The sequence below is a fragment of the Oncorhynchus keta genome, chromosome 2 (genome assembly GCF_023373465.1).
Source record: "Oncorhynchus keta strain PuntledgeMale-10-30-2019 chromosome 2, Oket_V2, whole genome shotgun sequence".
In the NCBI taxonomy this organism is placed as follows: Eukaryota; Metazoa; Chordata; class Actinopteri; order Salmoniformes; family Salmonidae; genus Oncorhynchus; species Oncorhynchus keta.
This window is the reverse complement of record NC_068422.1, coordinates 7,434,256-7,461,766: the sequence shown is the minus strand read 5'-3', so window position 1 is coordinate 7,461,766 and position 27,511 is coordinate 7,434,256. Positions and strand designations below refer to the sequence as shown.

Sequence of the window (27,511 nt, the reverse complement as noted above, 5' to 3'; positions counted from 1 at the left end):
GAGACAGAGCAGGAGAGGTGAGAAAGAAACGGTTAGCTTTGAATCACATACAGCATTATATTAGCTCATGCCAGCATCTTGAGGCGGTTTGGCTGTCAAGCCAGGGTGAGTTAGTTAACAGTAAAGGTTAGAGAGGAGGGCGGAATGGAGGGATGCAATATGGCTGTTCCACGGAACTGTCCCCCCTCTGAATGACTGTTCCATGGACTTGCTCCCCTCCCTCTGCGGGGCTGTTCCAGATGCCACCCAGACCCTGTGAATTAATTAACTCTGCAGACAAATATCTTATTCAAGGGGAGAAAGCCTTCACACTGACATTGCTGTGTCTGAAGGCCAGCTCTGCGGCCACTATCTTCAATGGGATTAGAAGTAAGTGTGTGTGTGTGTGTGTGTGTGTGTGTGGTGTGGTGTGTGGTGTGTGGTGTGTGTGTGTGTGTGTGTGTGTGTGTGTGTGTGTGTGTGTGTGTGTGTGTGTGTGTGTGTGTGTGTGTGTGTGTGTGTGTGTGTGTGTTTTTCTTCTCTGGCCCAGCTGTGGGAGCTGCAGTCTCCAAGCCAGTCAAAACAGGAAATCTTCATGACTATAAGGGATGTCTACAACAACGTCAGACCACAGCCTCAACGGGGATGTGATGGTAACAGTAGATGTACTAATGCACAGTCCAGCCAGCTATCCCACAACACATTTCAGAAATAAACTGAATGCTACTGTCTCCTCTAAAAAGTGATGTTTGCCCAATCTCACGCTCCCTTTATGAGGAGTATTATAGACAGAGATATTATAGATATAGATATTATAGACAGAGGTACTATAGACAGAGGTACTATAGACAGAGGTACTACAGACAGAGGTTCTATAGACAGAAGTATCCTCCTTTAAGATGTTTATTTCCTCCCTTCGTCCCCGTCTCCTCCCTCCCTCCATCCCTCTCTCTCTCCTCTCCCTCCGCCCCTCTCTCTCTCCTCCCTCCACACCTCTCTCTCTCTCCACCCTCCATCCATCCATCTCTCTCCTCCCTCCATCCATCCATCTCTCTATCTCCCTCCATCCCTCTCTTTCTCCTCTCCCTCTATCCCTCTCTCGCCTCCCTCCACCCCTCTCTCTCTCTCCTCCCTCCATCCATCCATCTCTCTCCTCCTTTCATCCCTCTCTCTCTCCTCTCCCTCCATCCCTCTCTCTCTCTCCCCCCTCCCTCCACCCCTCTCCCTCTCCTCCCTCCACCCCTCTCTCTCCTCCCTCCATCCATCCATCTCTCTCCTCCATCCATCCATCCATCCATCTCTCTCCTCCCTCCATCCCTCTCTCTCACCTCCCTCCATCCAATCTCTCACCTCCATCCACCTCTCTCTCCTAACCATCCCTCTCTCTCTCCTCCCTCCCTCCATCCATCCCTCTCTCTCTCTCTCTCCTCCCTCCCTCCACCCATCCCTCTCTCCATCCTCTCTCTATCCCTCTCTCACCTCCCTCGATCCCTCTCTCTCCCCATCCTGCTCACACTATCCCAACAGGCTTCTCTCTCAAAAGGTAAAGTATCCCCATCCCCCTCCCTCTCTCTCTCCTCCCTCCCTCCCCCTCCCTCTCTCCTAACCATCCCTCTCTCTCTCCATCCTGCTCACACTATCCCAACAGGCTTCTCTCTCATTAGGTAAAGTATCCCCATCCCCCTCCCTCTCTCCTAACCATCCCTCTCTCCCTCTCCATCCTGCTCACACTATCCCAACAGGCTTCTCTCTCATTAGGTAAAGTATCCCCATCCCCCTCTCTCTCACCTCCCTCCATCCCTCTCTCTCTCCATCCTGCTCACACTATCCCAACAGGCTTCTCTCTCATTAGGTAAAGTATCCCCATCCCCCTCCCTCTCTCTCTCCTCCCTCCCTCCCCCTCCCTCTCTCCTAACCATCCCTCTCTCTCTCCTTCCTGCTCACACTATCCCAAAAGGCTTCTCTCTCATTAGGTCAAGTATCCCCATCCCCCTCCCTCTCTCCTAACCATCCCTCTCTCCCTCTCCATCCTGCTCACACTATCCCAACAGGCTTCTCTCTCATTAGGTAAAGTATCCCCATCCCCTCCCTCTCTCCTAACCATCCCTCTCTCCATCCTGCTCACACTATCCCAACAGGCTTCTCTCTCATTAGGTAAAGTATCCCCATCCCCCTCCCTCTCTCCTAACCATCCCTCTCTCCCTCTCCATCCTGCTCACACTATCCCAACAGGCTTCTCTCTCATTAGGTAAAGTATCCCCATCCCCCTCCCTCTCTCCTAACCATCCCTCTCCCTCTCCATCCTGCTCACACTATCCCAACAGGCTTCTCTCTCATTAGGTAAAGTATCCCCATCCCCCTCTCTCTCACCTCCCTCCATCCCTCTCTCTTTCCAGCCTGCTCACACTATCCCAACAGGCTTCTCTCTTATTAGGTAAAGTATCCCCATCCCCCTCCCTCCCTCCACCCATCCCTCTCTCTCTCCTCCCTCCCTCCCCCTCCCTCTCTCCTAACCATCCCTCTCTCCCTCTCCATCCTGCTCACACTATCCCAACAGGCTTCTCTCTCATTAGGTAAAGTATCCCCATCCCCCTCCCTCTCTCCTAACCATCCCTCTCTCCCTCTCCATCCTGCTCACACTATCCCAACAGGCTTCTCTCTCATTAGGTAAAGTATCCCCATCCCCCTCTCTCTCACCTCCCTCCATCCCTCTCTCCCTCTCCATCCTGCTCACACTATCCCAACAGGCTTCTCTGTCATTAGGTAAAGTATCCCCATCCCCCTCCCTCTCTCCTCCTTTTCGACCTCCTCCTTTCTTTCCTCTCCCTTCATCTTCTCAGACAGTTCTCTCCTCCTACACTTCAACTCTCTCTCTCATGCTCCCTATCTATCTCTCTCTCCCCCTTTCTCTATTTTCTCTCTGATAGAAACTGTTAAAGCCTGGAGCTTTGATGTTTGTCTGCCGTGGTAGACCAGCCAATCCATGGCCTCCTCTTCTCTCACCTTTCTCTCATTCCTGGCAGAGTTCCTCTGTCCAGAGTCTATGTTATTTTGCCCATCTTAATCTTTTATTTTTATTGGCCAGTCTGAGATATGGCTTTTTCTTTGCAACGCTGCTTAGAAGGCCAGCATCCCGGAGTCGCCTCTTCACTGTTGACGTTGAGACTGGTGTTTTGAGGACTTGTGAGGCGTCTGTTTCTCAAACTAGACACTATAATGTACTTGTCCTCTTGCTCAGTTGTGCACCGGGGCCTCCCACTCCTCTTTCTATTCTGGTTAGAGACAGTTTGCGCCGTTCTGTGAAGGGAGTAGTACACAGCGTTGTACGAGATCTTCAGTTTCTTGGCAATTTCTTGTGTGGAATAGCCTTCATTTCTCAGAACAAGAATAGACTGACGAGTTTCAGCAGAAAGGTCTTTGTTTCTGGATGTTTTGAGCCTGAAATCGAACCCACAAATGCTGATGCTCCAGATACACAACTAGTCTAAAGGAGGCCAGTTTTATTGCTTCTTTAATCAGAACAACAGTTTTCAGTTGTGCTAACATAATTTCAAAAGGGTTTTCTAATGATCAATTAGTGTTTTAAAATGATAAAAGTGGATTAGCTAACACAACATGCCATTGGAACAAGGGAGTGATGGTTGCTGATAATGGTCCTCTGTACGCCTATGTAGATATTCCATAAAAAACAGCCGTTTCCAGCTACAACAGTCACAGGGAGGCAGGTAGCCTAGTGGTTAGAGCGTTGGACTAGTCACCGAAAGGTTGCAAGATCAAATCCCGAGCTGTTTCACAATATTTAGATGTAAACCTGACAGCTGGGAAAGAGATAGAGTTATGTGTGTTTCCTGTCCTTCATGAGATCACCAACGTCAACACACTCGACATGACTGTCCCTTAAGTGTCCACGGACCATTACTACATTCTCAAAAATATAAATATTGTTGAATTATTCAACAATTATTCAATTATGTCCAAGGGTCTCTCTGTGTTCCACAGTTTGCAATTCAACTGGAACACTACATGACCGTCCATAAAACAGCCTGCTCTCCCACTCTTCGAGAGAGAACACTCTGTAGAGCGGACCCACTGATCTGGACCGGAACCAACCTGATCCTTCACAGGAGCGTTATGACAACCTGAAGGGAAGGCTCGTTAATACAGCTCATCTCCCATGAATGCCTCTGTTCTGAATAGCAAGACAATGGTACAGTAAGATCATTCAGGAATGGCAGCCTGTTATGTAACTGAACATTTTAAGATGCATTTAGCCATATTTTGGAGAATAAGCTATTTGAGGCATGCCATATTTGTCACAATTCGATACGCATATACATTTTCTCCGTAATGTTCCCTTCTCCTCAATGTGTTTTGGCTAAAAGCCTTTGAAGAAAATAACTCTGCACTCTGTTATTTACACACACATGCCAGGGAGTTTTCAGAACACTTGATTTTAGACTTGCAGCCTCAACATGGAGATGAGAGAACAGAATGTGCAAAATAAACATCTTTTCCCCGGAATCAAACAAATGACTGTCATCATTCTCTTGCTCTGTTTAGAGAAACAGGGGGAGGAGGGACACTTCATAAGGTCACAGTCAAGGTTAATCTGTAGGTCAAAGGTTAGGATATATGTGTAGGTTATATGTGACTTGTTTCAGGAAGCTAGGCGTATGTCGCGGGTCATTACTTTACAGGAGAGCTGTTTGAACGTAAACGTAAAAAAAAAAATCTAAATAGTTTTTTTGGCATCTGTAAATACGAATAAAATGGTTAAATAACCAGCATAGTTGGTTAAGCCACAGGAAAAGCCAGCAACCTTCCCGCTACATATGATTGGCTGAGATAATGAGTGGGTGTCACGCATCCCTCCGGAACTTTCATTCGCACACCTGTACCCTATTCCCATTGACTAATATTTGTGTATATGTGCCCTTCGGTTTCCATTGGGGTGTTGATTATTGTTACAATGTCTGTTTAAAAAAAATAATAATAATCTTTATTTAACCAGGTAGGCTAGTTGAGAACAAGTTCTCATTTACAACTGCGACCTGGCCAACTGCGACCTGGCACCTGTTGGTGCGTGTGAGTACCTGTGCTGTGTGTATTGGGCTTTCGTGCCCTTGTGGATTGCGCAGTTGATTACGGGTCTCGTCCCGTGTGTTAATCATTGTGCGCATGTGTTATTTATTTGAGGTACTCCTCGCTATTTTGTTATGGTTTCAACCCTGTGTTTTTGTATAGTGTTTGTTAGGTCTTAGTCTTCATGCCTTTACACAACACGCCGTAATTTGGGTAATATAAAAAATAAAAAAATTACACATTCCTGTGTCTGTCTCCCGAATCATTTATAACAGCGTGACAGTGGGTTGGACATGCCGAGAGATGTGTTTGGATTGGTCTGCAATATAGCACACTTCTATCTATTTCAGCTGGTCAGTTTGTGTAGGTAATCCTGTCCAACGTGGCTTTAAAAAAAAGTATTGTGTAGAAACTTTTGACAAAAGATTCAACTATGCAAGTATCCATTTCAGAGCACTCTCGTCTGAGTGTGCCAGATGCCGGCTAGCTGACGTTAAAGTGTTTGAATGATGTCTGTAAGTATAACAGAACTTAGATGGCTGGCTTGCTAGTTAACATTTAGTTTATGATCTGTCTGTAGTAACGTTATCTCAGAATGCCATTTTGCATTGCTAGTTAAAGCCTAATGTTAGATAGCTAACTAGCAAACATCGAACCTATTCAATCGGTTTGTATTTTGCTGTACTCTATGGATTAGGATTATGGCTCATTGTTAAGACAGCATGTCTAAACAAAAGACTCCACTTCACCAGGTGAATACATTACCCATCAAGTTAGCCAGGTCTGTCTGACTCTGGTTATGGCTATCTATTGTATAATAATGCCAAAATATTTGTATCTGGAGTTTGTCTTTCAGCATCAGTAAAACTCCACCAGTCATACAAGGAGAACAGTCTAATACCTCCCATCAAAACAAGAGCTGGCCCAAGCAAGCACAGGTTACACCTGAAGCATGAGGACTTGTGGCGAGTGCAGCGAACTTCATCAACAACTACACAGATGAGCTGAAATAGCTTCTATGCTCGCTCCGAGGCAAGCAACACCGAAGCATGCATGAGAGCATTAGCTGTTCCGGATGAATGTGTAATAATGCTATCTGTAGCCGACCTTTTAACAGGGCAACATTCACAAGGCCGCAGGGTCAGATGGATTATCAGGACATGTGAGCATGAGCTGACAGTTTCAACCTGTCCCTGACCAAGTCTGTAATACCAACATGTTTCAAGCAGACCACCATAGTCCCTGTGCCCAAGAACACTAAGGTAACCTGTCTGAATGATTAATGACCCGCAGCACTCACGTCTGTAGCCACAAAGGGCTTTCAAAGGCTGGTTATGGCTGGACAAAAAGAACACCTATATAAGAATAATATTCATTGACGACAGCTCAGCATTCAACACCATAGTGCCCTCAAAGCTCATCACTAAGCTAAGGACCCTGGGACTAAACACCTCTCTCCGCAACTGGATCCTGGACTTCCTGACGGGCCGACCCCAGGTGATAAGGGTAGGTAACAACACATCCACCACACTGATCCTCAACAAGGGGGCCCCTCAGGGGTGCATGCTCAGTCCCCTCCTGTACTTCCTGTTCACTCATGACTGCACGGCCAGGCCCGACTCCAACACCATCATCAAGTTTGCCGATGACACAACAGTGGTAGGCCTGATCACCGACAATGATGAGACAGGCTATAGGGAGGAGGTCAGAGACCTGGCCGTGTGATCAAGGCAAAGAAGATGATTGTGGACTATAGTAAAAGGAAGACAGAGCGCACCCCCATTCTCATCGATGGGGCTACAGTGGAGCAGTTTGAGAGCATCAAGTTCCTTGGTGTCCACATCACCAACAAACTAGAATGGTCCAAACACACTAAGACAGTCGTAAAGAGGGCACGACAATGCCTATTCCACATCAGGAGACTGAAAAGATTTGGCATGTGTCGTCAAATCCTCAAAAGGTGTTACAGCTGCACCATAGATGGCATCCTGACTGGTTGCATCACTGCCTGGTATGGCAACTGCTCGGCCTCCGACCGCAAGGCACTACAGAGGGTAGTGCATATGGCCCAGTACATCACTGGGGCCAAACTTCCTGCAATCCAGGACCTCTATATCAGGCGGTGTCAGAGGAAGGCCCTAAAAATCGTCAAACTCTAGCCACCCTAGACATAGACTGTTTTCTCTGCTACCGCACGGCAAGCTGTACCAGAGCACCAAGTCGAGATCCAAAAGGCTTCTTAACAGCTTCTACCCCCAAGCCATAAGACTTCTGAACAGCTAATCAAAGGGATACCCAGATCCCTCTTTTACACTGCGGCTACTCTCTGTTCATTATCTATGCATAGTCAAATTAACTCTACCTACATGTACCGGTACCCCCTGTATATAGCCACACTATTGTTATTTTACTGCTGCTGTTCAATTATTTGTTCTATATTTTACTCAACACTTACTGCTGCTACTGTTTATTATCCATGCATTGTCACTTTCTTTTTTAAATATTTTTTTTCCACTTCAGTTTATTTTAGTAAATACTTTAACACTTGTCTGTCTTTAAACTGCATTGTTGGTAAAGGGGCAAGTAAGCATTGCACCTGTTGTATTCGGATGCATGTGACAAGTTCAATTTGATTTGATTTGAATTTGACTCACCTGCGACAGAGTTAGGGCGAGGCATGAGGCACAGAGGGATGGAGTGGGCAGACATGCTGTCCAGGTGTCTCTCTGGGATCTTGTTGAGGCTGTAGGTGGAGGCAGCCATGTTCTCGTCCACACGGTACAGGAATGAATCCATACCAGACTTCTGGTTCTGCCACAGCTTCAGGTTGCTGCCCCGCGTGAAACCCCCCTCACTGTATTTACCCCCACGCTCAGCATTCTCAGGGTAGGTAGTCAGGGTGGCTGGAAGGAAGGAAGGAACAACCGGAGTAGAGGAGAGGGGTCAGGGATAAGAGTGAAGGCAGTGTTGCCTTAGCCCAAGATGTACTCTTAAGGGGCCTAACATAGACTGTCTCTGGAAGACAAAACAGACACATCTAAACGTGAATCGATTCTCAATTGCGATTCGGGTTCCAGAAACATTTTTTATTTATTTTTTATTTCACCTTTATTTAACCAGGTAGCCAGTTGAGAAGAATTTCTCATTTACAACTGCGACATGGCCAAGATAAGCAAAGCAGTATGACAAAAACAACAACACAGAGTTACACATGGGATAAACAACAGGTAGTTGGTTGGATGGGCTATTTAGAGATGGGCTGTGTACAGCTACAGCTATCGGTGAGCTGCTCTAACAGCCGATGCTTGAAGTTGGTGAGGGAGATATAAGTTTCCAGCTTCAGTGATGTTTGAAATTTGTTCCAGTCATTGGCAGCAGAGAACCGGAAGGAAAGGCGGCCAAAGGAGGTGTTGGCTTTGGGGATGACCAGTGAAATATACCTGCTGGAGCGCGTGCTACGGGTGGGTGTTGCTATAGTGACCAGTGAGCTGAGAAAAGGCGGAGCTTTACCTAGCAAAGACTTCTAGATGACCTGGAGCCAGTGGGTTTGGAGATGAATATGTAGCGAGGACCAGCCAACGAGAGCATACAGGTCGCAATAGTGAGTAGTATATGTGGCTTTGGTGACACAATGGATGGCACTGTGATAGACTGCATCCAATTTGCTGAGTAGAGTGTTGGAGGCTATTTTGTAAATGACATCGCCAAATTCAAGAATCGGCAGGATAGTCAGTTTTACGAGGGTATGTTTGGCAGTATGAGTGAAGAAGGCTTTGTTGTGAAATAGGAAGCCAATTCTAGATTTAAGAAGATGATTAATGTGAGTCTGGAAGGAGACTACCTATTTACAGTTGTCCACATATTCTAATTGAGAACCGTCCAGAGTAGTGATGCTAGGCGGGCAGGTGTGGGTAGCGATCGGCTAAAGAGCATGCATTTAGTTTTACTAGTGTTTAAGAGCAGTTGGAGGCTCTTTCAAGGTTTGCTAACACAGTGTCCAAAGAAGGGTCAGATGTATACAGAATGGTGTCGTCTGCGTAGAGGTGGATCAGAGAATCACCAGCAGCCAGAGCGACATCATTGATATATACAGAGAAAAGAGTCGGCACGAGAATTGAACCCTGTGGCAACAGGCCCTAAGATTTGACACACTGAATTCTATCTGGGAAGTAGTTAGTGAACCAGAAGAGGCAGTCATTAGAGAAACGAAGGCTGTTGAGTCTGCCGATAAGAATGTGGTGATTGACAGAGTCGAAAACCTTGGCCAGGTCGATGAAGACGGCTGCAGGGTATTCTTTTCTATCGATAGTGGTTATCATATCGTTTAGGACCTTGAGCTTTGCTGAGGTGCACCCGTGACCAGCTCGGAAATGGGATTACATAGCGGAGAATGTACGGTGGGATTCAAGATGGTCGGTGATCTGTTTGTTCACTTGGCTTTTGAAGACTTTAGAAAGGCAGGGCAGGATGGATATAGGTTTGTCACATAAAGCCCTTAACTTTCATATTACATCCAAATAATTTCACAAATGCAAAATACACACTTACTGTACTATGTTTTAACCGGTTTTATCACAGTTTTAGCTGATAGTATATATCAGTGACAACACGTTTCTGGTGGCCTTCTTCCATTACACAACGGTGTTCGGAACATGCTACTGTAGATAGCTAATTAACACAGGTCGTCCCTTTGTCTTCCATCTGTCTTCAGTAAACATGCTACTGTAGATAGCTAATTAACACAGGTCGTCCCTTTGTCTTCCATCTGTCTTCAGTAAACATGCTACTGTAGATAGCTAATTAACACAGGTCGTCCCTTTGTCTTCCATCTGTCTTCAGTAAACATGCTACTGTAGATAGCTAATTAACACAGGTCGTCCCTTTGTCTTCCATCTGTCTTCAGTAAACATGCTATTGTAGATAGCTAATTAACACAGGTCGTCCCTTTGTCTTCCATCTGTCTTCAGTAAACAGGCTACTGTAGATAGCTAATTAACACAGGTCGTCCCTTTGTCTTCCATCTGTCTTCAGTAAACATGCTACTGTAGATAGCTAATTAACACAGGTCGTCCCTTTGTCTTCAGTAAACATGCTACTGTAGATAGCTAATTAACACAGGTCGTCCCTTTGTCTTCCATCTGTCTTCAGTAAACATGCTACTGTAGATAGCTAATTAACACAGGTCGTCCCTTTGTCTTCCATCTGTCTTCAGTAAACATGCTACTGTAGATAGCTAATTAACACAGGTCGGCCCTTTGTCTTCCATCTGTCTTCAGTAAACATGCTACTGTAGATAGCTAATTAACACAGGTCGTCCCTTTGTCTTCCATCTGTCTTCAGTAAACATGCTACTGTAGATAGCTAATTAACACAGGTCGTCCCTTTGTCTTCCATCTGTCTTCAGTAAACATGCTACTGTAGATAGCTAATTAACACAGGTCGTCCCTTTGTCTTCCATCTGTCTTCAGTAAACATGCTACTGTAGATAGCTAATTAACACAGGTCGTCCTTTTGTCTTCCATCTGTCTTCAGTAAACATGCTACGGTAGATAGCTAATTAACACAGGTCGTCCCTTTGTCTTCAGTAAACATGCTACTGTAGATAGCTAATTAACACAGGTCGTCCCTTTGTCTTCCATCTGTCTTCAGTAAACATGCTACTGTAGATAGCTAATTAACACAGGTCGTCCCTTTGTCTTCCATCTGTCTTCAGTAAACATGCTACTGTAGATAGCTAATTAACACAGGTCGTCCCTTTGTCTTCCATCTGTCTTCAGTAAACATGCTACTGTAGATAGCTAATTAACACAGGTCGGCCCTTTGTCTTCCATCTGTCTTCAGTAAACATGCTACTGTAGATAGCTAATTAACACAGGTCGTCCCTTTGTCTTCCATCTGTCTTCAGTAAACATGCTACTGTAGATAGCTAATTAACACAGGTCGTCCCTTTGTCTTCCATCTGTCTTCAGTAAACATGCTACTGTAGATAGCTCATTAACACAGGTCGTCCCTTTGTCTTCCATCTGTCTTCAGTAAACATGCTACTGTAGATAGCTCATTAACACAGGTCGTCCCTTTGTCTTCCATCTGTCTTCAGTAAACATGCTACTGTAGATAGCTCATTAACACAGGTCGTTCCTTTGTCTTCCATCTGTCTTCAGTAAACATGCACTGTAACATGGAGATATGGCCGTGTGGGAACACTAACCCTATAAAGGTGTGTTTTAACATTTTGTTTTCTAGAAAATTAATACTCGCTAACATGAAAGATAAGGTCCTTATGCTTCCAAAACCGTAACGCAAGTGTTGCATGTTAATGTTCAGACCAAGAGTCAGGGCTATTTACAAAACAAAACATACAGAAGACCCCTTTGTCCAATGACTCTTATGTATAATGTAATGGAACTGAGAGTCATGATCAAGGGCTAGGGTTGCCTTTGCTACGACCATGCTCGATGACCCAACGACACAACCAGTCATGTAAATGTCTGTAGTATACTACACATGAAAAGCTATCCGACTGATATACTGTTCTCTGATATACTGTGTCCTGTTTTCTCTAAGGAATAAACAGGGTTTTGTGTTCTGAGCGTGTGCGTGTGTTTTGAGTGTGTATGCGCGTGTGTTCTGAGTGTGTGTGTGTGTGTTTTGAGTGTGTATGCGCGTGTGTTCTGAGTGTGTGTGTGTGTGTTTTGAGTGTGTATGCACGTGTGTTCTGAGTGTGTGGATGTGTGTGTGTTTTGAGTGTGTATGCTTGTGTGCGTCTCTTACGATGTGCATATGTGTGTGTGTATATAGTCCACCCCCCTCACCGATGATGCCGCTGTCCCGGCTCTCCAGGGTGGAGGTGGGGCTGTAGACAGATCCGTAGGCATGGTCCTTGTTATCCTGGTTACCCCTGGGCATGGCACCATCGGTGCCAGGCAGCAGGGTGGAGCAGGGGGAGCCGGCCAGGGGGGAGGCTGTGCTGCTGGTCAGGGTGGAGCATGGACTGATCCTCTGGTTACCAGCCAGGCCCTGGAGGAGAAACAAAGGGTCAGATGACAGTACTAGTTACAACACAGCCCAGAACACCAAGACATTTGAGACCACATCAATAGGAGAGGAGGAAGTAGTCACATGTTGAGACTCCATAGGGTTCTATGTAGGTTTATCATTCTCAGAAACCAGCAGTACTGAAGCTTCCATTTTATATCTAGCAGCAGAATGATTTCACAGCATTGCTGAGTGTGAGAGAGAGAGAGAGAGAGAGAGAGAGAGAGAGAGAGAGAGAGAGAGAGAGAGAGAGAGAGAGAGAGAGAGAGAGAGAGAGAGAGAGAGAGAGAGAGAGAGAGAGAGAGAGCTTTAAACAGGAGGGGAGGAGTGATGGAGGGGTGGAGAGGTGGAAGAGGTGGAGGGGAGGAGTGATGGAGGGGTGGAGAGGTGGAAGAGGTGGAGGAGTGATGGAGGGGTGGAGAGGTGGAAGAGGTGGGGAGGTGGGGAAGTTGAGGGGAAGAGTGGTGAAGGGGTGGAGGAGTGGTAGGTGGATGGGTGGTAGGTACGAGGGTGAAGAGGTGGGGAGGTGGAGGGGAGGAGAGGGGAGAGGCAATTCATGGATTGATTTTTGGAGATAAAGAAAGGTCCCCCTCTTCCCTCAGTCAGTAGGCTTTAGCTATACTGAAGAGATCCCAGCTACTGTAAGAATCATACCTACTGCAGCCCAACTGAAAGTTTATAGTATATTGATTTAAGGATAATACAAAAAACGTATAATTTCGTATCCTCATATTGCCACCCTTGAGGGGCTCAATGTATTTTCATGGATACAAAAAACAACATTAGCTGTTAATATATATATATATTTGGTAAGGAAATATGGGAATATGTGACTTTACAGAGGGAACACACATGGCAGGGGACAACGATGAGTCACAGAATACATCCAAAATGGCACCCTATTCCCTACATTCCTTAATGAACCTCTCTTACATATCTCTCTATACACCCCACCTCTACGGCATAACACCACTACACTATAACACCACTACAACATACCACCACTACAGCATGCCACCACTACAGCATACCACCACTACAGCGTACCACCACTATAGTATAACACCACTACAGCATAACACCACTACAGCATACCAACACTACAGCATACCACCACTACAGTATAACACCACTACAGTATAACACCACTATAGCATAACACCACTACAGTATAACACCACTATAGCATAACACCACTACAACATAACACCACTACAGTATAACACCACTATAGCAAAACAACACTACAACATAACACCTCTACAGTATAACACCACTACAGCATAACACCACTATAGCATAACACCACTACAGTATAACACCACTACATCATAACACCACTACAGCAAAACACCACTACAGTATAACACCACTACAGTATAACACCACTACAGTATAACACCACTACACTATAATACCACAACAGCATAACACCACAACAGCATAACACCACTACGGAGTAACACCACCACAGTATAACACCACTCCATCATAACACCACTACAGTATAACACCACTACACTATAATACCACAACAACAGCATAACACCACTACAGTATAACACCACTACAGTATAATACCTCTATAGCATAACACCACTACAGTATAACACCACTACATCATAACACCACTATAGTATAACACCACTACAGCATAACACCACTACAGTATAACACCACTACAGTATAACACCACTACACTATAATACCACAACAACAGCATAACACCACTACAGTATAACACCACTACAGTATAACACCTCTATAGCATAACACCACTACAGTATAACACCACTACATCATAACACCACTACAGTATAACACCACTACAGCATAACACCACTACAGCATAACACCACTACAGTATAACACCACTACAGCATAACACCAATACAGCATAACACCACTACAGCATAACACCACTACAGTATAACACCACTACATCATAACACCACTACATCATAACACCACTACAGTATAACACCACTACAGTATAACACCACTACAGTATAACACCACTACAGTATAACACCACTACACTATAATACCACAACAGCATAACACCACTACAGCATAAAACCACTACGGAGTAACAACACCACAGTATAACACCACTACATCACAACACCACTACAGCATAACACCACTACAGTATTACACCACTACAGTATAACACCACTACACTATAATACCACAACAGCATAACACCACTACACTATAATACCACAACAGCATAACACCACTAAAGCATAACACCACTAAAGCATAACTCCACTACAGGAAAACACAACTACAGTATAACACCACGACAGTATAACACCAGTACAGCATAACACCACTACAGCATAACACCACTACAGCGTAACAACACCACAGTATAACACCACTACATCATAACACCACTACAGTATAACACCACTACAGCATAACACCACTACACTATAACACATCTAAAGCAAAACACCACTATAGCATAACACCACTACAACATAACACCACTACAGTATAACACCACTATAGCATAACACCACTACAACATAACACCACTACAGTATAACACCACTACAGCATAACACCACTATAGCATAACACCACTACAGCATAACACCACTACAGTATAACACCACTATAGCATAACACCACTACAGTATAACCCACTATAGCATAACACCACTACAGTATAACACCACTGTAGCATAACACCACTACAGTATAACGCCACTACAGTATAACACCACTACACTATAATACCACAACAGCATAACACCACTACAGCATAACACCACTACGGAGTAACAACACCACAGTATAACACCACTACCTCATAACACCATTACAGCATAACACCACTACAGTATAACACCACTACAGTATAACACCACTACACTATAATACCACAACAGCATAACACCACTACAGCATAACACCACTACGGAGTAACAACACCACAGTATAACACCACTACCTCATAACACCATTACAGCATAACACCACTACAGTATAACACCACTACAGTATAACACCACTACACTATAATACCACAACAGCATAACACCACTAAAGCATAACACCACTACACTATAATACCACAACAGCATAACACCACTAAAGCATAACTCCACTACAGTATAACACCACCACAGAAAAACACCACAACGGCATGATACCACTACACTATAACACCACTACAGTATAACACCACTACTGGAAAACACCACTACAGGAAAACACCACTACAGTATAACACCACTACAGTATAACACCACTACTGGAAAACACCACTACAGGAAAACACCACTACAGTATAACACTAGACTATAACACCACTACAGAAAAACACCACAACGGCATGATACAACTACACTATAACACCACTACAGTATAACACCACTACAGGAAAACACGACTACAGCATAACACCACACAGCACAACACCACAACAGCATAAAACCACTACGGCGTAAAACCACTATGGTATAACACCACTACACTATAACACCACTACTGCATAACACCACTACTGCATAACACCACTGCAGCATAACACCACTACAGCATAACACCACTACATTATAACATCACTACACTATACCACCTCTACATTATAACACCACTACAGCATACCACCACTACAGAAAAACATCACAACAGCATAACACTGCTGCAGCATACCACCACTACAGCATAACACCACTACAACATAACACCACTACAGTATAACACCACTACAGTATAACACTAACTACAGTATAACACCACTACACTATAATACCACAACAGCATAACACCACTACGGCGTAACAACACCACAGTATAACACCACTACACTATAATACCACAACGTCATAACACCACCACAGCATAACACCACTACAGTATAACACCACTACACTATAATACCACAACAGCATAACACCACTACAGCATAACACCACTACAGCATAACACCACTAAAGCATAACACCACAACAGCATAAAACCACAACAGCATAACTCCACTATAGTATAACACCACTACAGTGTAACACCACTACAGCATAACACCACTACAGCATAACACCACTAAAGCATAACACCACAACAGCATAAAACCACAACAGCATAACTCCACTATAGTATAACACCACTACAGGAAAACACGACTACAGTATAACACCACTACACTATAACACCACTACACTATAACACATATTAAGCAAAACACCACAATAACATAACACCACTTCAGCATAAAACCACTACAGCATAAAACCACTACAGCATAACACCACTACAGCATAAAACCACAACAGCATAACACCACTAAAGCATAACTCCACTATAGTATAACACCACTACAGGAAAACACCACTACAGTATAACACCACTACACTATAACACCACTACACTATAACACATATTAAGCAAAACACCACAATAACATAACACCACTTCAGCATAAAACCACTACAGCATAAAACCACTACAGCATAACACCACTACAGCATAACACCACTACAGTGTAACACCACTACATCATAACACCACTATAGCATAACACCACTACAACATAACACCACTACAGTATAATACCACAACAGCATAACACCACTACAGCATAACACTACTACAGTGTAACACCACTACAGCATAACACCACTAAAGCATAACACCACAACGGCATAACACCACTACAGTATAACACCACTAAAGCATAACACCACAACGGCATAACACCACTACAGTATAACACCACTATAGCATAACACCACTACAGCATAACACCACTACGGCATAACACCACTACAGTATAACACCACTACAGTATAACACCACTACAGTGTAACACCACTACATCATAACACCACTATAGCATAACACCACTACAACATAACACCACTACAGTATAATACCACAACAGCATAACACCACTACAGCATAACACTACTACAGTGTAACACCACTACAGCATAACACCACTAAAGCATAACACCACAACAGCATAAAACCACAACAGCATAACACCACTAAAGCATAACTCCACTATAGTATAACACCACTACAGGAAAACACGACTACAGTATAACACCACTACACTATAACACCACTACACTATAACACATATTAAGGAAAACACCACAATAACATAACACCACTTCAGCATAAAACCACTACAGCATAAAACCACTACAGCATAACACCACTACAGCATAACACCACTACAGCATAACACCACTACAGAAAAACACCACTACAGAAAAACACCACAACGGCATGATACCACTACACTATAACACCACTACAGTATAACACCACTACAGGAAAATACCACTACAGTATAACACTAGCTAGAAGCCTGTGTTTCAGACATAAGGAAGTGGATGGCTGCAAACATTCTACTTTTAAACTCGGACAAAGCAGAGATGCTTGTTCTAGGTCCCAAGAAACAAAGAGATCTTCTGTTGAATCTGACAATTAATCGGAATGGTTGTACAGTCGTCTCAAATAACTGTGAAGGACCTCGGCGTTACTCTGGGCCCTGATCTCTCTTTTGACGAACATATAAAGACTGTTTCAAGGACAGCTTTTTTCCATCTACGTAACATTGCAAAAATCAGAAATTTCTGTCCAAAAATGATGCAGAAAAATTAATCCATGCTTTTGTCACTTCTAGGTTAGACTACTACAATGCTCTACCTTCCGGCTACCTGGATAAAGCACTAAATAAACTTCAGTTAGTGCTAAATACGGCTGCTAGAATCCTGACTAGAACCAAAAAAATGTGATCATATTACTCCAGTGCTAGCCTCCCTACACTGGCTTCCTGTTAAGGCAAGGGCTGATTTCAAGGTTTTACTGCTAACCTACAAAACATTACATGGGCTTGCTCCTACCTATCTCTCTGATTTGGTCCTGCCGTACATACCTACACGTACGCTACGGTCACAAGACGCATGCCTACTAATTGTCCCTAGAATTTCTAAGCAAACAGCTGGAGGCAGGGCTTTCTCCTATAGAGCTCTATTTTTATGGAATGGTCTGCCTACCCATGTGAGAGACGCAAACTCGGTCTCAACATTTAAGTCTTTACTGAAGACTCATCTCTTCAGTGGGTCATATGATTGAGTGTAATCTGGCCCAGGAGTGTGAAGGTGAACGGAAAGGCTCTGGAGCAACGAACCACCCTTGCTGTCTCTGCCTGGCCGGTTCCCCTCTTTCCACTGGGATTCTCTGCCTCTAACCCTATTACAGGGGCTGAGTCACTGGCTTACTGGTGCTCTTTCGTGGCGTCCCTATGAGGGGTGCCTCACTTGAGTGGGTTGAGTCACTGATGTGATCTTCCTGTCTGGGTTGGCGCCCTCCCTTGGGTTGTGCCGTGGCAGAGATCTTTGTGGGCTATACTTGGCCTTGTCTCAGGATGGTAAGTTGGTGGTTGAAGATATCCCTCTAGTGGTGTGGGGGCTGAGCTTTGGCAAAGTGGGTGGGGTTATATCCTTCCTGTTTGGCCCTGTCCGGGGGTATCATCGGATGGGGCCACAGTGTCTCCTGACCCCTCCTGTATTTATGCTGCAGTCGTTTATGTGTCGGGGGGCTAGGGTCAGTTTGTTATATCTGGAGTACTTCTCCTGTCCTATCCGGTGTCCTGTGTGAATTTAAGTATGCTCTCTCTAATTCTCTCTTTCTTTCTCTCTCTCGGAGGACCTGAGCCCTAGGACCATGCCTCAGGACTACCTGGCATGATGAGTTCTTGCTGTCCCCAGTTCACCTGGCCGTGCTGCTGCTCCAGTTTCAACTGTTCTGCCTGTGATTATTATTATTTGACCATGCTGGTCATTTATGAACATTTTAACATCTTTGCCATGTTCTGTTATTATCTCCATCCGGCACAGCCAGAAGAGGACTGGCCACCCCACATGGCCTGGTTCCTCTCTAGGTTTCTTCCTAGGTTTTGGCCTTTCTAGGGAGATTTTCCTACCCACCGTGCTTCAACACCTGCATTGCTTGCTGTTGGGGTTTTAGGCTGGGTTTCTGTACAGCACTTTGAGATATCAGCTGATTTGATTTGATCACTGAGTACCACTCTTTATATTGTCAAGCATGGTGGTGTCTGCATCATATTATGGGTATGCTTGTCATCGGCAAGGACCAGGGAGTTTTTTAATGATAAAAGAAACGGAATAGATCTAAGCACAGGCAACATCCTAGAGGAAAGTCTGCTTTCCAACAGACACTGGGAGATTAATTCACCTTTCAGCAGGACAATAATCAAAAACACAAGGCCTAATCTACACTGTAGTTTCTTACCAATACAACATTGAATGTTCCTGAGTGGCCTAGATACAGTTTTGATTGAACCCTTGTGTAGTCATAATATTCTGTATACTCCCCTTGTCCTAAGGTAAAAAAAATTACCCGCCTTCACTAAACCCCTAAAATAAAGCAGCTAAATTGAATTGTACACCCCAAATCTATTTTGCATGAAGAAACAACCTGTCATTCATCACAAACTTTGTGAATATCTGGGTTTTCCCTCTTCACAATGCAGAAAGACTGCATTTAATCAGTGGGCACCACTCATTTTTATTACAACACACCTGTCATGAGTTTTATTATTATTATTATTGCTAAAGGTACTGAATAGGTCTAAAAATACATTTTTTTAGCAAGAGATAGCACTTGTATAGCACTAAGAAAGTAGCAGAAATGTGCAGAAAGTAGTTTTGAAGGGAAACAATAACAGTCTTGAACTTAGTAATATATTCTTAAATACTCTACAATGAGGAATTCAACTACAAAATACTAGTCTTGTCCCATTTATTTTAACCATTACCCCCACCGACAAGATGTATAAACAACAACAATCAATACGAATAAAATAAGATAATAGTTACAAAAATGTGAAGAAATAAATCAATCAACTCTAATTAGCATATGTAGGACAGTATGCAAGTGCGTGTGCATGGACATGTGCAGCACATAGTATTTGTTTTACAGTCCTTCTTTGGGGGGCAGAATTGGCATCTCCCCTCTTTCCTGCCCCAGCTGCAGCCTCAGGTGGATCAGGACAAGATTCAGCCCCCTGAACAAGTGCTGCAGAGGCTGCTGTGCTGGGGAGGCGCTCTCTTCTTTGAATGTGTGGGGTTACAAGTGCCTTTCCCGGCTGCTCCAGGATCAACCTCCTCTTGTTCCACTTATCAGGCATCTAGGTAGGGTTGCTCTTGTTCCATATCACGAAGGCATTGTATGAGGACACATCAATGATGTTATGGAAGATGACCAGGGCCCAGCGGACAGTCATCCTCCTGCAGCTGTGAATTCCAATCACTTTGTCCAAGTTGTCCACACCTCCTTTGTTGTGGTTGTAGTCCAGGATGATGGCTGGCTTCCTGTCCTCACGATCACTGATCTCAGCAGTTTTGTGCAGTGTGATCAGGAGGACCATGTCCTTGTTCCTCTTTGGGAGGTAAGAAACTAGAGTGGTGGTGGGGGTGAAGGCAAACCTTGATGAGAAGGCCTCTCTCCCCCTTGTTATGAGTGCAGGGGAGCTCAGGCTTGTTCTTTCTAACTGTGCCCACCATGGTGATCTTCCTCTTCATTTTTCTTCCATTTTTCTGATAGAGTATTTTTCTGACAGAGTATTTTGTGTAGATCGTTGACAAGGAATTACAATTAAATCCATTTTAATCCCACAACAAAATGTGGAAAAAGTAAAGGGGTGTGAATACTTTCTGAAGGCACTGTACATGTGTATATGTATATATCTAAAAACTATTTAGCAGACGAGGTTCAGTCAGAGGTGAGAGAAATACGAGGCTTAGTCAACCTGCTGGTTATCAGCACACTAAAGTAGCAGAATATATTAACGGACGACAACTGTTTTGAAGTTTTGATGTGTCGAGCGGAATAAATAATCTAGAAACTTTGTTATGTAATGGCCTAATTAGGGCAGAAGAGTTTATGCTTGGAGAAACTGACAAATTGGGAGTTTCTTTTTATTTGTGGACCTGGCTTACAGAGATGTATAGCAACAGGCTGTAAACAAGAAGCTCATCAAGCTGTCAGGTAAAGGGAAGTCATCACATCCCAGGTATGTCTGGGCTCCTGAGTGGTGCAGCGGTCTAAGGCACTGCATCTCTGTGCAAGAGGGGACACTACAGTCCCTGGTTCAAATCCAGGCTGGATCACATCTGACCATGATTGGGAGTCCCATAGGGTGGTGCACAAAGAGTTTTGCAGTGGTAGGCTGTCATTGTAAATAAGAATTTGTTCTGAACTTACTTGCCTAGTTAAATAAAGGTTAAATACAAAAATTTAAAAAAAAATGTAAATGTGTGTTTCCCAATTGGGATCAGAAATAGAGGAACACTGAACGGAATCTCAAGATATCACGAATATGGAGAGACATTTTTCCTCCCCAGCACCATTTCCTCAGTGATAGCAGTAGTAGAGAGGGGTTAGCATTGTGGGATGGCCAAACACACACACACACCTGTCTATTGTCTGGTTCATCCATGCTGTAATGTTCTCTGTCTGGCCCCTCACTAGTTTTGTCTCCCAACAGGAAGCCCAGGCACGTCATCAATGTGTTGGCTGCCTCATCCACCGAAGGAGGAGGGCCCAGCTCCCTGCTTGACTCCCCTATAGACAGAGAGAAGGAGAGAGCGAGAGAGATGGAGGGAAATTAATGAAGAGAGAGGGGGGGGAGAGAGAGGGAGAAGGAGGAAGAGTGAGAGAGACAGAAAGAGAGAGAGAAGGAGTATGTTTGTGAGTGTGTATAAAACAAAGTAAACCAACTGGCTTTACCTGGAAGGCAACCACACCTTGGAAAGAAACTAGACCAGAGAAGGAGCACATGAAAATGACAAGATTCACAAGGCAACAACCATGCAGTAAACTGATGGATAAATGTCCTTTACGTGTTCAAGTCCCAACCCAACATTTTTTAAATACTAAATCAATACCAATCACAAAAACTAAAACTAAAAGAGAACACAAATGGGAGAAGGCATAAAGTAGAGAAGGGTAGAAACCGAGTAGGGTAGAGTAGGGTAGAAACCGAGTAGGGTAAGGTTGAAACCGAGTAGGGTAGACTAGAGTAGGGTAGGGTTGAAACCAAGTAGGGTAGAGTAGAGTAGGGTAGGGTAGAAACTGAGTAAGGTAGAGTTGGGTGAATCGGGTGGGGTAGGGTAGAGTAGGGTAGGGTAGAGTAGAGTTGGGTACAGTAGGATAGAGTAGAGTAAGGAAGAGTAGGGTAGGGTAGAGTACAGTAGAGTAGAGTAGGGAAGGGTTGAGCGCAGTAGAGTAGGTAGAGTAGAGTAAAGTTGGGTAGAGTACAGTGGAGTACAGTAGGGTACAGTAGGGTAGAGTAGGGTAGGGTACAGTAGGGTAGAGTAGAGTAAGGTAGAGTAGGGTGCATTCGAGTAGGGTAGGGTTGAGTACAGTAGAGTAGGGTAGAGTAGAGTTTTGTAGAGTACAGTGGAGTAGAGTATGATAGAGGCGGGCAGAGTACAGTATGGTACAGTACGGTACAGTAGAGTTGAGTAGCATAGGGTACAGTAGAGTTGAGTACAGTAGTGTGGGGTACAGTAGAGTAGGGTGGGGTCGAGTAGGGTAGAGAAAAGAGACTCAATACCTGAACTACTCCTGAGAGCAGAGCTGTGCATCAGAGGTAAACTCTCTTGAGATTGAGACTGAACTGGACACACAATTTTCCCTCCCTCATGATGTCATCTATTTTGTGAAGTTCACCAGTCCCTCCTGCAGCAAAGCACCCCCACAACATGATGCTGCCACCCCCGTGCTTCACGGTTGGGATGGTGTTCTTCGGCTTGCAAGCCTCCCCTTTTTCCTCCAAACATAATGGTGGTTATTATGGCCAAACTGTTCTATTTTTGTTTCATCAGACCAGAGGACATTACTCCAAAAAGTACAATCCTTGTCCCCATGTGCAGTTGCAAACCGTAGGCTGGCTTTTTTATGGCGGTTTGGAGCAGTGGCTTCTTCCTTGCTGAGCGGCCTTTCAGGTTATGTACCTATTTCCTCCAGCAATGTCCTTTGCTGTTGTTCTGGGATTGATTTGCACTTTTCGCACCAAAGTACTGAACACGTCTCCTTCCTGAGCGATATGACGGCTGCATGGTCCCATGGTGTTTATACTATTGTTTGTACAGATGAACGTGGTACCTTCAGGCGTTTGGAAATTGATCCCAAGGATGAACCAGACTTTTGGAGGTCTACATTATTTTTCTGAGGTCTTTGCTGATTTCTTTTGATTTTCCCATGATGTCAAGCAAAGAGGCACTGAGTTTGAAGTTAGGCCTTCAAATACATCCACAGGTACACCTCCAATTGAGTCAAATGATGTCAATTATCCTATCAGAATGACATCATTTTCTGGAAGTTTCCAAGTCAACTTAGTGTATGTAAACTTCTGACCCACTGGATTTGTGACACAATGAATTATAAGTGAAATAATCTGTAAACAATTGCTGGAAAAATGACGTATGTCCTGCACAAAGTAGATGTCCTAACTGACTTGACAAAACTATATCTTGTTCACAAGACATTTGTAGAGTGGTTGAGAGAGAGAGAGAGAGAGAGAGAGAGAGAGAGAGAGAGAGAGAGAGAGAGAGAGAGAGAGAGAGAGAGAGAGAGAGAGAGAGAGAGAGAGAGAGAGAGAGAGAGAGAGAGAGAGAGAGAGAGAGAGAGAGAGAGAGAGAGAGAGAGAGAGAGAGAGAGAGAGATTGAGACAGAGAGAGATAGCAGTATGTGGGATACAGTATGTACACATGTACGGTATATTGGAGAGGGTCTGAATATCCTCTGAAACTACTGTAATAGGATGATAGGAACGAAGACACTTCTAGCAATGCTGGAGGTTTCACTGTCATCATTACTAATATGTCTCTAGATCCTGCTCTGGTTTCGTTACCAGGATGTTATTGTTACACTGATACCTGATGCTGCCGCTGGTTGACTACTTTGTTAGGGGCGAGGTGTTGCTAAGTAACGTGTTGATCTCACCTGAAGAGCTGGTTTCTCTCTGCTGTGTGTGGGTTAAGGGTGTTAGATGTGGACGTGGGAATGTCAAAGAAAGACAGCTGACAGAGGGTGATGTGTTCAACTAAATAGTAGTGAGAGAGATTAGACAGACTGGTTTCTTTGGGTGTTTTCAAAAGGAACCGAATGGAAGCAAACGGGCTGAAACAGGGAGGGACCTAACATCCACCATCACAGGGAGCTCCTAACATCCATCATCACAGGGAGCTCCTAACATCCACCATCACAGGGAGCTCCTAACATCCAAGGGTCACAGGGAGCTCCTAACATCCACCATCACAGGGAGCTCCTAACATCCACCATCACAGGGAGCTCCTAACATCCACCATCACAGGGAGCTCCTAACGTCCACCATCACAGGGAGCTCCTAACATCCACCATCACAGGGAGCTCCTAACATCCACCATCACAGGGAGCTCCTAACATCCACCATCACAGGGAGCTCCTAACATCCACCATCACACGGAGCTCCTAACATCCACCATCACAGGGAGCTCCTAACATCCACCATCACAGGGAGCTCCTAACATCCACCATCACAGGGAGCTCCTAACATCCACCATCACAGGGAGCTCCTAACATCCACCATCACAGGGAGCTCCTAACATCCACCATCACAGGGAGCTCCTAACATCCACCATCACAGGGAGCTCCTAACATCCACCATCACAGGGAGCTCCTAACATCCACCATCACAGGGAGCTCCTAACGTCCACCATCACAGGGAGCTCCTAACGTCCACCATCACAGGGAGCTCCTAACATCCACCATCATAGGGAGCTCCTAACATCCACCATCACAGGGAGCTCCTAACATCCACCATCACAGGGAGCTCCTAACATCCACCATCACAGGGATCTCCTAACATCCACCATCACAGGGATCTCCTAACATCCACCACCATAGGGAGCTCCTAACATCCACCATCACAGGGATCTCCTAACATCCACCATCACAGGGAGCTCCTAACATCCACCATCACAGGGAGCTCCTAACATCCACCATCACAGGGATCTCCTAACATCCACCATCACAGGGATCTCCTAACATCCACCATCATAGGGAGCTCCTAACATCCACCATCACAGGGAGCACCTAACATCCACCATCACAGGGAGCTCCTAACATCCACAATCACAGGGAGCTCCTAACATCCACCATCACAGGGATCTCCTAACATCCACCATCACAGGGAGCTCCTAACATCCACCATCACAGGGAGCTCCTAACATCCACCATCACAGGGAGCTCCTAACGTCCACCATCACAGGGAGCTCCTAACGTCCACCATCACAGGGAGCTCCTAACGTCCACCATCACAGGGAGCTCCTAACGTCCACCATCACAGGGAGCTCCTAACGTCCACCATCACAGGGAGCTCCTAACATCCACCATCACAGGGAGCTCCTAACATCCACCATCACAGGGAGCTCCTAACATCCACCATCACAGGGAGCTCCTAACATCCACCATCACAGGGAGCTCCTAACATCCACCATCACAGGGAGCTCCTAACATCCACCATCACAGGGAGCTCCTAACGTCCACCATCACAGGGAGCTCCTAACGTCCACCATCACAGGGAGCTCCTAACATCCACCATCACAGGGAGCTCCTAACGTCCACCATCACAGGGAGCTCCTAACATCCACCATCACAGGGAGCTCCTAACATCCACCATCACAGGGAGCTCCTAACATCCACCATCACAGGGGGCTCCGAACATCCACCATCACAGGGAGCTCCTAACGTCCACCATCACAGGGAGCTCCTAACATCCACCATCACAGGGAGCTCCTAACGTCCACCATCACAGGGAGCTCCTAACGTCCACCATCACAGGGTGCTCCTAACATCCACCATCACAGGGAGCACCTAACATCCACCATCACAGGGAGCTCCTAACGTCCACCATCACAGGGAGCTCCTAACATCCACCATCACAGGGAGCTCCTAACGTCCACCATCACAGGGAGCTCCTAACATCCACCATCACAGGGAGCTCCTAACGTCCACCATCACAGGGAGCACCTAAAATCCACCATCACAGGGAGCTCCTAACATCCACCATCACAGGGAGCTCCTAACATCCACCATCACAAGGGGCTCAGTAAATAAAGGATCTCTACCATTAAAAAAAAAAGACAGACAGACAGACAGACAGACAGACAGACAGACAGACAGACAGACAGACAGACAGACAGACAGACAGACAGACAGACAGAGACAGACAGACAGGCAGACGGAGAGAGAAACAGAGAGAGACAGACAGACAGAGGGACAGACAGAGAGACAGACAGAAAGACAGAGACAGACAGAGATACAGACATACAGAGAGAGAGACAGACAGACAGAGAGACAGACAGAGAGACAGACAGAAAGACAGAGACAGACAGAGAGACAGACATACAGAGAGAGAGACAGACAGACAGAGAGACAGACAGAGAGACAGACAGAAAGACAGAGACAGACAGACATACCGAGAGAGAGACAGACAGACAGACTATCACAGTAGGTGTTTGTGTGTCTTTTGATTTTGGTCTGATACATGGCTTCATTTGAATATATTTATTTGAGCATACCGACATTGCAACATACTGTTTGTTATTGAATTTATCCAAGTGACAGCCTAGATCTTGGACAGCTTCCAAAGCAAAAAGACAAAGGATTTCACTAAATTAGAAAAATGCACTCCTCTGCTACACAATTTGAATATGAAAAAAAACAAAACAATATAAAGTAAGCTTGTGTGTTTGCCCTACTCTCCCCTCCCTCTCCTCTCCTAGTCCTCCTCTATCAGATTCCTGAGCTGCGGAGAGAGAGGAGGGGAGAGAGACAGATGGTTGCCATGGTAACTGTCTGCCAGCGCAAAAGTCAGCGAGGAGGAATGTGTTCCTGTGTGGACGCACCAGGTTCTATCTCCGTTTGCAACCTTTTGAGAGGAGAGAGGAGCTAGCAGGGGAGCAAGTAGGAGAACCAACCCTCCATACCACAGCTGAGAAGGGGAGCCCCATTCCTCCATACCACAGGAGAGCAGGGGAGCCCCATACCTCCATACCACAGGAGAGCAGGGGAGCCCCATACCTCCATACCACAGGAGAGAAGGGGAGCCCCATTCCTCCATACCACAGGAGAGCAGGGGAGCCCCATACCTCCATACCACAGGAGAGCAGGGGAGCCCCATACCTCCATACCACAGGAGAGCAGGGGAGCCCCATACCTCCATACCACAGGAGAGCAGGGGAGCCCCATACCTCCATACCACAGGAGAGCAGGGGAGCCCCATACCTCCATACCACAGGAGAGCAGGGGAGCCCCATATCTCCATACCACATGAGAGCAGGGGAGCCCCATATCTCCATACCACAGGAGAGCA

The 27,511-nt window shown here is 45.2% G+C and overlaps 1 protein-coding gene across 1 annotated transcript in view; it reads right to left on the bottom strand.

The window, feature by feature from the left end:
• LOC118380780 (protein TANC2-like) overlaps positions 1 to 27,511 on the bottom strand; it is a 159,842-nt gene that overhangs the window by 88,388 nt on the left and 43,943 nt on the right. The window contains exons 2-4 of the mRNA XM_052471256.1: positions 21,566 to 21,714; positions 11,874 to 12,078; positions 7,716 to 7,964 (exon numbers count right to left, since the gene is read on the bottom strand). Coding sequence (XP_052327216.1) covers positions 7,716 to 7,964; positions 11,874 to 12,078; positions 21,566 to 21,655 — 544 coding nt within the window. The 5' untranslated portion in view covers positions 21,656 to 21,714. The remainder of the gene's footprint in view (positions 1 to 7,715; positions 7,965 to 11,873; positions 12,079 to 21,565; positions 21,715 to 27,511) is intronic.